General features: G+C 40.6%; 1 protein-coding gene across 8 annotated transcripts in view; it reads left to right on the top strand.

Moving 5' to 3' along the window:
• The window catches only part of ppfia4 (PTPRF interacting protein alpha 4), a 699006-nt gene that overhangs the window by 563065 nt on the left and 122790 nt on the right, over positions 1 to 13151 (top strand). For all 8 annotated transcript variants that reach the window (XM_043716872.1, XM_043716871.1, XM_043716866.1 and 5 more), the window contains one exon: positions 3722 to 3838. In XM_043716872.1, coding sequence (XP_043572807.1) covers positions 3722 to 3838 — 117 coding nt within the window. The remainder of the gene's footprint in view (positions 1 to 3721; positions 3839 to 13151) is intronic.

The raw sequence follows: 13151 nt of genomic DNA, 5'->3' as shown, positions 1-13151 counted from the left end.
TTCACAAAACACTATATAGGACAAACAGGAAGACAGCTAACAATCCGCATACATGAACATCAACTAGCCACGAAACGACACGACCAGCTATCCTTAGTAGCCACACACGCAGACAACAAGCAACATGAATTCGACTGGGACAACACTACTATCATAGGGCAAGCCAGACAGAGAACAGCCAGGGAATTCCTAGAGGCATGGCATTCATCCACAAACTCCATCAACAAACACATCGACCTGGACCAACCACTACAGTGGACAGCTGAAACTGACAACCGGAAGCGGCAGGGACAGACCACTATAAACACCGGAGGAAACATCAAAGAAGCGCTTCGCAGGAGGCTCCCAAGCACTGATGATGTCGCCTAGACAGGGGATGAAACGTTTGCAACAAAAACTTCCAGCTCGGCGAACAGAACCACAACAACGAGCACCCGAGCTACAAATCTTCTCACAAACATTGATTATTGATTTCTCCACCTTGTTCACAGTGGAAGGTCCAGAATCCAAGCCAACCTGACCTGAGTGTTCAAAATCTAGGTAAATCTGAAAATCGGCACATTCTTGGTCTTGGGGTTACCAGATTTTAGACAATCAACTTATATTTTTGTCCACATTTGTAATCAATCCATCATTGATGTTTGTGCCTTCAGTTGTATGCGCTGAACTCTTCATTCCATCCCTAAATCTCTCTACCACTCTAAGTTCTCTCCCTTCCTTTAGGACATTCCTTACAAAATCCTCTATTATTGAATTTTCTGTCATCTTTCTTAAAATATACTTTTGTGGCTCAGTGTCAACATCTGTACAGTGAAACATCCTTGTTTGACTTGAAGTCACTCTCCAAATTCAACTCACTGGTCTTTTTTTGTGTACTTTCATTTTTGCCTATGTGGTATTTTCACCCTGCAGGTAATGAGTGGAATGGATTTCAAAATATTTTGTCTTGTCTTGACCACAAAGCCACAGTCTTATTCCAGAAGCTCAAACACAAAACCCTGACATTTCAGTGTACTACTGAGTGAATGCTACACCTCGAAACTCAAAATCTTTCAAATGAAATAAGGCATTGTTTGCCCTTTCAGATGGATATACAAGGGCCTATGGCAAAAATGTAAAGAAAAGCAGGGAGGTATTACAGTCTCTTCCCTAATATTTAGCCATCAATTAACAGCTTCTAAAATAAAAGCTTAATATCACATTGCTGACTGTAGGACCTTGCAAATTTGCCACTGTGTTTCTTCTGTTACAATAGTGACTGCACTTCAACGATACCCTATTGGCTGTAAAGCACTTTGCAGTGACCTTCGATTTTAATGTGGCGCAGACAAATGATTTTTCTAATAAAACAAGAATAAGCTGACACCTCAATTGAAATGCTGACAGTGAGCTTAAACAAAGATGGATACATGTGGCATCTGTGCTAAGTGAGCAGTATTCAAAGTATGGATAAAGTGAGCTCCGTTAAAACTCTGCCAAAACATTTTGGACTTCTTTTGATAAAACTTTCAATAATTTTAAACCCGCAAAAAGAGAAAGCAAAAAAAAAGCCAATGGTATATTAAAAAGTCTTCATTCTTCAAATGTAGTTTTTTCCCACATTGCATGTGATGACTAACAGGTATAGGAGGTGCTAACCCTGGAGAATGTAGCAGATGATGAGGTCAGTCCAGGAACCATCTGGAGAGTGCATTTATGAAACTTCCCCCCAACAACTTTACACGCACCTTTCATTTTCCTTGGATGTGACACATCATTTTGTAACCCCTTTTTTATTTTTTGGCATAATTTGATGACCTGGACTTTACAGCCAATGTCAAAGCGACAATATGCAGGTACTAATCTGAAAAATGACCCACAAAGATTAAGACAGTTCTCTGGTGTGGATTTAATCTTTCTCAACATTAATTTCATCCCAGCACCAGCAGTAGTGAATCTCTGGTGTCTTGGGATAGTAATGTCATCAAGTGGGGGAAACAGATAGTCAAATTGAAGAACTTTCACTGGCAACATAGCAGCAAGCAGAAAGTATTTATTATCTCTCATTATTTTACAGGAAAGTTAACAAATGAGGCATGTACATGAGATTAAGGTAGAGATAAAGTAGCTTAACTGTTAACAAAAACAATTCAGTGTAGATCTCTCTGTTCTATCATATTTGGAGATAGTTGACTTTGCACAAATATAAAATTATTTTCTCTGGCCCAGCAGTAATTACGCCATTATATGCATTTATTTCTTCCAATAAGGTACATCTTTTCAAAGGCTTTTACAGTAGGAGCAGTGTAAACACAATTTCAAGTCCATTTAATTGATTTTCAAGACTTCTATCCTCAGGCTGAAATAGCACACACTGTTGAAGACTGGGGAATCGTTGATGACTACTTCTTTATTTAACTGGTCATGTGGAAACTTCAGAAATTGTTGAGTTTCATAATTGTACTATTGATGAATGTTGACAATTTCTTAGCATTTTGTGCGCTGTTGTCTTTTTTTTAACAATACAGAGAGGCTGAGGTGGTGGGGTAGTGCCACTTGACTACTAATCCAGCTAGCCAGCCTAGTCCTGTGACTACATGGGTTCAAACCAAACAACAAATGGGGACTTTAAATTCAATTAATGAATGAACTTAGGGTGGCACGATGGCTCAATGGTTAGCACTGCTGCCTCACAGTGCCAGAGACTCTGGTTTGATTCCACCCTCAAGTGACTGTCTGTGTGGAGTTTACATGTTCTCTCTGTGTCTGCGTGTGTTTCCTCCGAGTGCTCCGGTTTCCTCCCACACTCAATAGATGTGCAAATTAGGTGGATTGGCCATGTTAAATTGCCCATAGTGTCCAGGGGATGTGAGGGTAGGTGGATTAGCCATAGGAAATGCAGAGTTACAGAGGTAGGGTAGAGATGTGGGTCTGGGTGGGTTGCTGTTTGGAGGGGTGGTGTGGATTTGTAGGGCCAAATGGCCTGTTGCTGCACTGAAGGGATTCGATGAATTCTGAATTTCAAAACCAATCTCAGTGATGGTGTCCAAGAAACTATCTCTATTGTCATAAAATCCCACTAAAATGATGGAAATTTGCCTGGTCTGACTTAAACCTGCTCTCTGAAATGACTTTGCAAACCATTCAGTTCAGAAACATATAGGGATGGACCACAGATGATTGCAAGACCAGCAGTGTTGACATCATACAGAAGAGTTTTTTAAAAAATAATTAAAAGAAGCTAAATGATGGGACTTTTTCCTCACTTGTCTCTAATTGTCCTGGCTATGTCTTTACCTTCCTGCTGAGTTTCTGTCTTATTTGCTCCATTGCTAATATTCAGACAGACAATGATTTACAGGCAGAGATCTTCTGGTCCATACATTTTGTCCAACACAATTGTGATCAATTGTGTTTTGCAATATGTGCTTCCCACCCAAAACCTGGTCATCTTAAAGGTGAAAATCTAGACTAAATATCCTGCTTTAGTTGAACAAAATCTGATATTTGACTCCACTCTTTGTAGTGTTCAGAATTTATCGGGGAGATCACTTTAGTCTCTTGCTTGGTGTTATGCACTTTGATGTTATCTGAATTGTTGCTATGGAATCAACATGCTTCGTTCTCCCACCGTAATTCTGTGTATTCTTGTGTTACAATAGAATAATATAGTATCTGAATAAGGCATATATTGTTAATTGCCTTGCATCTCATGGCTGTCACTGCATGTTTCCTGTTACAGATGACTATACTGAGGCAACAGACTGTGCACACGCAAAGGAAAGCAGGAGCTAGTGAGCATGCAGAAGATAGACAAATTTCAGACAGCAGTGAATCTACTCAGAAACCAACATGGAAGGTAAATAATTTGAGTCATTGGAAACTCTGGTACTGTATGCAATTTTCATCTTCCATGCAAGGATACAAGGTGCCTTTTTTGATTATTCCCAGAATCACTCAAATGTTACAGCAAAGAAGGTGGCTTTATGGCAGCATCATGAATGTTCTGGCTCTCTCAATTAGCAGGTCACTTTGTGCCATCTCCCGTATTTTCCCAGTAACTTTGCACATTGTTAGTTTTCAAATAATTACATATTACCTAATAATATTGAATTCCCTCTCTTATACCTCAACTGAACCTGCCCTCACCACATTATAAGGCAGTGATTTCCAAATGTTTTTCCTCCTGTCACCATTTGCTTTAAATCTGTTCTTTCTCCAGAGTACTGCCAAAAAAAAGCTTAATTTAATTTTTAGTTTAGCTATTATGAACTTTTCATGAACTTGATTGAGAAAATAATACAGAAAATGTTGAGGCTTGTTTTGTGGTAATGGTTTTTAAAATGATCAAGTTGTGATCCTAGCTGATGATACTACTGGACAAGTCAGATTCCAGAACAAAATGTGGCTTGATAAATTATATGTTTAATGTTTCAATAACTTGCTTAACATTCTGGTTAATTACTGAAACATATTCGAACTAGCTCGAAGGTAGAAGACAGAGGCTGGTGATGGAGGGTTGTTTTTCAGACTGGAGGCCCGTGACCAGTGGAGTGCCAGAAGGATTGGTGCTGGGACCATACTTTTCGTTATTTGTATAAATGATTTGGATGTGAACATAAGAGTTATAGTTAGTAAGTTCGCAGATGACACCAAAATTGGAGGTGAAGAATGTTACCTCAGATTACAATGGGATCTTGATCAGATGGGCCAATAGGCTGAGGAGTGGCAGATGGAGTTTAATTCAGATAAATGCGAGGTGCTGCATTTTGGGAAAGCAAATCTTAGCAGGACGTATAATGGTAAGATCCTAGGGAGTGTTGCTGAACAAAGAGACCTTGGAGTGCAGGTTCATAGCTCCTTGAAAGTAGAGTCACGGGTAGATAGGATACTGAAGGCAGCGTTTGGTATGCTTTCCTTTATTGGTCAGAGTATTGAGTATAGGAGCTGGAAGGTCATGTTGCGGCTGTATAGGACATTGGTTAGGCCACTTTTGGAATATTGCGTGCAGTTCTGGTCTCCTTTCTATTGGAAGGATGTTGTCAAATTTGAAAAAGTTCAGAAAAGATTTACAAGAATGTTGCCAGGATTGAAGTATTTGAGCTTTCGGAAGAGGCTGAATTGGATTGGGCTGTTTTCCCTGGAGCGTTGAAGACTGAGGGGTGACCTCATAGATGTTTAGATAGGGGAGATAAACAAAGTATTTTCCCTGGGGTGGGGGAGTCCAGAACTAGAGGGCATGGTTTAGGGTGAGAGGGGATAGATATAAAAGGGACCTATGGGGCAACTTTTTCACGCAGAGGGTAGTGCATATATAAAATGAGCTGCCAGAGGAAGTGGTGGAGGCTAGTACAATTGCAACATTTAAAAGGCATCTGGATGGGTATATGAAGAGGAAGAGTTTGGAGAGATATGAGCCAAGTGCTGGCAGATGGGACTAGATTAGGTTGGGATATGTGGTCGACCGAGTTGGACCGAAGGTCAGTTTCTGTGCTGTACGTCTCTGTGACTCTATGAGTCTATATGGGTCTGCAGATATTTTTTAACAATAGAGCCTAAGTTTATTAAACAAAAGAAATAAAACAGACAAACCATTACATGATTAGAAGGATCTTGAAACAAGCATTGTACAACAACATCTAATACAGTCTTTAAATTTCTATTAAATGGTTCTCTATATTTCTGTTTTTGGAACTATAGTGACTTTTAATGGTATCTCGTGAGTCTAATGGTATGCACTTTTCATAATTCATTGAATCCCCACACTTTGGAAGCATGCCATTTAGCCGAAAGAATCCACACCGATCCTCTGAAGAGCGTCCCACCCAGACCCACATCCCTACTGTATTTCTACAACCCCACCCTGGTCACCATGGGCAATTTCACATGTTAATCCACCTAAACTGCACAGCTTTGAATTGTGGGAGGAAACCGGAGCACCTAGAGGAAACCCACGCAGACATGGGGCGGCACGGTGGCTCAGTGGTTAGCACTGCTGCCTCACAGCACCAGGGTCCCTGGTTCAATTCCAGCCTCGAGCGACTGTCTGTGTGGAGTTTGCACATTCTCCCCGTGTCTGTGTGGGTTTCCGCCGGATGCTCCGGTTTCCTCCCACAGTCCAAAGATGTGCAGGTCAGGTGAATTGGCCATGTTAACTTGCCCATAGTGTTAGCTGCATTAGTCAGAGGGAAGTGGGTCTGGATGGGTTACTTTTCGGAGGATCGGTGTGGACTTGTTGGGCTGAAGGGCCTGTTTCCACACTGTAGGGAATTTAATCTAATCTAATGTGCATACTCCCCACAGATAATTGCCCAAGGGTAGACTCGAACTCGGATCCCTGGAGCTGTGAGGCAGCAATGCTAACCACTGAGCTATTGTGCTGTCCTTCCAATGGCCTAAACATTTTGCAAATCTAACAATCTGAATATTTCTATCCCAAGCTCTTCTAGCTTGGAAACTTCACAAACCAAAAATAAAATGTTGCTGCTGTAGTGACTGATTTTCTCTAAACTGAGCTGAACTAAAACCTGAAAAGTTGCTTCTGAACTTGATTTCTGTCTATTCTTCTCAACTATGATTCTGATTGTGGTTTTGGAGAAGATTTGTAGCTCAGGTTGTGGATCAGATTATATGTTTCCTTGCTGAGCTGGTAGATTTGTTTTCAGACGTCTTGTCACCATGCTAGGTAATACCATTAATGATCCTCTGCTGAAGTGCTGGTGTGCTGTCCCGCGAGCTATGGATGTGTCTTGGTCAGTTGTTGTGGGTGATATCACTTATGGTTCTTTTTCTGAGAGGTTGGTAAATGGGGTCCAAATCGATATGTTTGTCACTGAGTTCCAATTTGAATGCCAGACCTCGAGAAATTCCCCTGCATGCCTTTGTTTAGATTGTCCCAGGTCGGATATATTGTCCCAGTTGATCTGGTGTCCCTCTTCATCTGTGTTTATGGATCCTCGTGGTAGTTGGTCCTTTAACAAACATATCGATTTGGACCCCATTTACCAACCTTTCAGAAAAAAAATTGGAAGTGGTATTAACCACTACAACAGACCGAGACCCACAAATAGCAAGTAGGACAGAACACCAGGACTTCATTGAAATCTCACTGATGATGTTATCTAGCATGGTGATGAAATGTCTGAGAACAAACCTATCAGATAAGCGAGCAAAATTACAACCTATAATTCTGATGTTTTTTGGTCTGAATTGAAAAGAAAATAAACATTCAATCATATTCAAATGAGGCTGCAGATATTTAGTTTATTGCACAAAGAAAGAAAACAGACAAATAATTGCACAGTTCAAAGGATTTTAAAACTACCATTGAAAGTTGGATAAGCTTAGTGTGGTATAAACCCAAAGTATAAACATCATATTCCATTAATAATCCAGGGCTTCTCTTAACCCCTTGATTACAGTTTACGTGTCTTCCTGGAACTGGTGCATGTTTTGTTATTCCAAAATGACATCTGACCTTTTTAAACAATAAAATTCCCAGCACTGACCACATCAATATGCCCCTCTTTTTAAAACCATCAAAATTTCAAAAATGAGTATAAAATATTCTATAGACCTTTCATCATACTCAAGAAGGTAATTAGAGCTTTTCAGTCTTGAAATTCTTGTGAATTAAAACTCAGTGCACTGTAATACAATATTTTTTCCACATTATGATCAGCTTGCTAGAGAATCGCTTCCATCATTAATATTCCTTTTGAATTAAGTTTGATGGAAAAGGAAACTCATTTTGAAGAAGGTATTTGAGATGCTTGATTATCGTGCAGAAATCAGAAAAATGATTCTATTAGAACCAAATTTCAAAGGCAAAAAAGCCTTGTTTTTGTATAAAGACTTACACTGAAAGAAGCCATTAACACTTAAATGACTTTATATTAGAAGTAATTATTTCACTATAATTAAATTATTAATCTGTAGAATTGAACACTTTAGAGTTATTTAAAGTAAAATCTGTGATTGGCAAAGCAGCGTCACATTTACTGAATTAATGAAGTAACCTAACTAACTGCTGACTATGATATTACTTTATATTTCCATTCATGAAATAAAAGTCCATATTACAATATCATCAATTTCTATTCTATGGTTAACAATTATTCCTGTTAAGTAAGAGGAGACAATTAATGACGGTCCTTCCACTTGATTTTCTTTCTGTCTGTCAATCCAAAAAGACTCATCAAAATTGCTTTATCAAAAATGCAAATAATGGTATTTTGCAAGTGTCTTTTGTCAGGTCATAAAAAAGGGAAAGGAATAGGGCATTCTGCTTGTATCTGTGTAATACTTCAGTTTGATTGTGTAATGATCTTATGTTCAGGTGGGAGTGTAGAATGCTAGTAACAGGAAAATTGTTTATGGTGCAATATTCATCTTACGAAATCATCCTGAACTGAGAAATGTACTGCTTCACAATTCATTTGTCACACCTGGGGATTTGCATCCAACTTCAGCTACAAGTGCCAAGTGGATGCTCCATCTGAGCTTCCTCCTGAGGTCCATAGCTTCACAGTTGACAGTCTTCAACAAATTTGAATCAATGCACCTAACATCAAGAAAGAGCTTGAATACTGCAAAGGCTATAGACCCTGACAATATTCTGGCAGAAGTACTAAAACGAAAGAAAGAACAAAGAAAATTTACAGCCCAGGAACAGGCCTTTTGGCCCTCCAAGCCTGAGTCGATCCAAATCCACTGTCTAAACCTGTCACCCAATTCCTAAGCATCTATATCCCTGTGCTCCCCACCTACTCATGCATTTGTCCAGATGCATCTTAAATGCATCCACCGTGCGTGTCTCTGCTCCCTCTGCTGGCAATGTTTCAGGCACCTATCACCCTCTGTGTGAAGTACTGAAGACTTGTGTTCCTGAACTAGCTGCATCTCATGCTAAATTGCCCATAGTGTCTAGTGGTGTACAGGCTAGGTGAATTAGCCATGAGAAATGCAGGGTTACAGGGATAGGGGCGGAGGGGGTGGGTCTGGGTGGGATGCTGTTTGGAGGGGCAGTATGGACTCAATGGGCCGAGTGGCTTGCTTCCGCATTGCAGAGATTCTATAATTCTAGCCAAGCAGTTCCAATAAAACAACACTGTTTTCAACAAACAATGTGGAAACTTGCCCAGATGTGTCCTATGTACAAAAAGTAAAATAAATTTAATCTATCCAATAACTGCCCTTGATCATCTACTCTTGATCATCAGCAAAAGTGTGGAAGAGATCATCGATACTGTGGTTGAGTAGCACTGGCAAAGGAATAACCTACTCACTGGTGCCTAGTTCAGGTTCCTGAATGGCCACTTAGCTCCTGCCCTTATTACGACTTTAGCTCAAACATGAACCAAAGAAGTGAATTCCACTGGTGAAGTGAGAGTGACTACTGTTGACATAAAGGACACATTTGACCAAAGTGTAGAATCAAGTATGCTTAATAAAACTAAAATCAGTATAGATCAAGAGAAATGTTCCACTGGTTGGAAGTTATTCGAAGGAAATGGTTGTAGTTATTCGAAATCAATTCTCAGCAGTAGGAGTTCCTCAGGTCCAACTATCTTGAGCTGCATCATCAATTCTTTCCATTACAAGGTCAGAAGAGGGTTTTTCACTAACAACTGCATAATTTTCAGCATCATCAGATACTGACGCAGTCATTATCCACATTCAGCAACACCTGCACAATATCCAGGCTTGGCCTGACAAGTGATGAGTAACATTGCCTGGCAATTGTGTGAAATAAATGACCACTTCCAACAAAAGAGATGTAACCATCCCCCCCTCCCCCTCTTAACATTTAATGGCATCACCATCACTGAATCTCCTACTATCAAGATCCTGAAATTGAATTGGACTAGCTATATAAATATTGTAGTTACAAGAGCAAGTTAGAGGCTGGGAAATCTGCAGCAGGTAACTCACCTTTAGCTCTACAAAATCTGTTCATCATTTCCAAGACACAAGTCAGGAGTCTAATGGAATACTGTCCGTTGTCCAGTATAATTGATCAGAAACAATTATTGACCTAGGCTTTGTTTGTGCCACATGTTTTAGGTGCAGCTCTAACAGTACATAACAACAAAAATAGAAATTGCTGGAAAAACTCAACAGTTCTGGCAGAATCTTTGAAGAGACAGCAGAGTTAAAGTTTTGAGTCGAATGACACTTCTTCAGAACAAGAAACTTGACACTACCGGGACAAAACCACCCAATCTACCACATTCAACGCTCACTTCCTTTTACAACAACTCACAGTGGCAACAATGTGTACCATCTGCAAACTGTATGGCAGTAACTCACCAACGATTCTTTATCGGCACTTTTTAAAACTGAAATCTTTGCCACCTTGAAGGACAAAAGCAGCAGATGCATGGGAACACCAATTCTATGACTTGGAACTATATTGCCATTTCTTCACTGTTGGTGTGTCAAAACCCTGGAAATCACATTCGAACAGCACTATGAGTGTCCCGATCCCCTCCCAAGTCAGTAGCAGTTCAAGAAGACAACTCACCACTACTTTCTCGATAGCAATTAGGGATGGACAGTGAACTTTTAAACACACATTCCATGAAAACATTTTAAAAAGGATAGTTCACCAATATGAACATTGAGAAAGCTGATCAAAATACTTCCATTTTCCTCCCAGTTTAAGATGCCAACAAATTCTCCTGTCAATGAGAGATGATAGGATGAATAACATAAAGATGAGGCAAATATAATTCTCAGTAGCTCTTTGAGAAGCAATCTGGTCTTCTCCCAATATCCAAGAGAAAGTTGACTGAAGCAAAAACAGAAATTGCTGGTGAAGCTCAAAAGACGATGAAGAGTCACTGGACACCCAAAGATGCAGCTGAGTTTCACCAGCAATTTCTGTTTTTATTTCAGAAACAATGACTGCAGTTTTTTGTTTTACTTTAGTATAAATTTGGTGGAATATTTGTTCAGCAGCTCATGTACAAAGCCTTGAAGCTGGCAATCTAAGCACAACCACATGACAGGAGAGGGTTCAATTCATATTGCATTTGAAGGAATGCTCACTGCTTTGAAGATTCTGTCCAGTGTTTTCTGTGCATACTTAGCCCAGTTCTAACATAACAGGGTAGTTTTGTTATAATTGATAATAAATAATTATTGAACTAGGCTATGTTTGTGCCGCATGTGTTGTGTTGCTGGCATGTGACCAGTTAATATTGGAGTTGTACTTGTATCTTAAATTGCTTTTCCTATCACAGAGGCTAAATGTTAGCCTGGGCTGGACTGTCAAGAGTATTGTGTATATGTGTGCAGCTATTTTTATAAGATAAGTAATGCAATAATGTACCAAACCAACTACATTAGAATAGTGCTGAGCCATACATTTATTTAGACAGTGTAGGTGGGAAATGAAGTTTAGCACTATCAGTTACATCTCATTACAGCAAGATAAATGGACTGTTGTAGTTTATCTGTTAATTTCCCAAGGCAGCACTAGCACTTTCATATGTTTTGAATGTTTTTCCTTTTTATGAGTTCCTTTGGAACTCCTGTTTTGCAATAGGTCAGGAAGGATTAAAACAAAAAAGTAAAATATAAAAAGTTGAGGAAAAGAAACTGTTTGAAGATTGAGAAATGGAATTGCTGAAATGGCATGCAAAGCTATTAGATCTGTTTCAACTTGGCGAGAAGGGGTGAACTGCTCCCCTTTGTTCATCTTCCGCACTTGGTCAGTACAATGATTTTAAGTTCTTTTTAGCATAAGGCTATACCTCCCTCCAAGTAAGATCCTATCAATTAATAAGTTGCAATAAACTACAGTGACAAGATCAGTCCAAGTCAGCATGGATTCACTAAAAGGGAATCATGCTTAACAAATCTTCTCGAATTTTTTGAGGATGTGACCAGGAGAGGGAGTAAGGGTGAATCAATGGATGTTATGTATCTGGACTTTCAAAAGGATTTTGACAAGGTCTCACACAAGAGATTAGTAAGAAAAATTAAAGCTCATGGTATTAAAGGTAATGTATTGATGTGGAGAGGGAATTGATTGGCAGACAGGAAGCAGAGAGTTGGAATAAACAGGTCCTTTTCAGTGTAGCAGGTAGTGATAGGTGGGGTATTGCAGGGTTCAGTGCTGGGACTCCAGCTGTTCACAATGTACGTTTATGATTTAGAAGAAGAAACTGAATGCAGTATTTCCAAATTTGCAGACAACACTAAGCTGAGTAACAGTATGCACTGTGAAGAAGATGCTAAGAGGCTGCAGGGTGACTTGGGTAGACTGGCTGAGTGGGCAAATACTTGGCAAATGCAATGTAATGTGGGTAAATGTGAGGTCATTCACTTTAGTGACAAACCAAGAAGGCAGATTATTATCTGAATGGCTGCAGTTCAGGAAAAGGTGAGGTGCAATGAGACCTGATTGTCATGGTGGAACAGTTACTGAAGGTTGGCATGCAGATACAGCAGGTACTTCGACTGACCGAACTGGTCCTCACCCTGAACAACTTTTCTTTCCAATCCTCCCACTTTCTCCAAACAAAAGGAGTAGCCATGGGTACCCGCATGGGCCCCAGCTATGCCTGCCTCTTCGTAGGGTATGTGGAACAATCCATCTTCCGCAACTACACTGGCCCCACCCCCCATCTTTTCCTTCACTACATAGATGACTGTATCGGCGCTACCTCGTGCTCCCACGAGGAGGTTGAACAGTTCATCCACTACACTAACACCTTCCACCCCGACCTCAAATTCACCTGGACAGTCTCGGACTCCTCCCTCCCCTTCCTAGACCTTTCTGTTTCTATCTCAGGCGACCGAATCAACACGGACATCTACTACAAACCAACCGACTCCCACAGCTACCTGGACTACACCTCCTCCCATCCTGCCCCCTGTAAAAACGCCATCCCATTCTCCCAATTCCTTCGTCTCCGCCGCATCTGCTCCCAGGAGGACCAGTTCAAAATACGCACAACACAGACGGCCTCCTTCTTCAAGGACCGCAATTTACCCCCCGACGTGGTCGACGGTGCCCTCCACCGCATCTCCTCCACTTCCCGCCCCTCCGCCCTTGAGCCCCGCCCCTCCAACCGCCACCAGGACAGAACCCCACTGGTCCTCACCTACCACCCCACCAATCTCCATGTACAGCGCATCACCCGCCGTCACTTCCGCCACCT

This window comes from Chiloscyllium plagiosum, chromosome 26 (assembly GCF_004010195.1).
Source record: "Chiloscyllium plagiosum isolate BGI_BamShark_2017 chromosome 26, ASM401019v2, whole genome shotgun sequence".
Lineage (NCBI taxonomy): Eukaryota > Metazoa > Chordata > Chondrichthyes > Orectolobiformes > Hemiscylliidae > Chiloscyllium > Chiloscyllium plagiosum.
The sequence above is the reverse complement of the archived record's forward strand: the minus strand, read 5'-3'. Positions and strand labels throughout refer to the sequence as shown.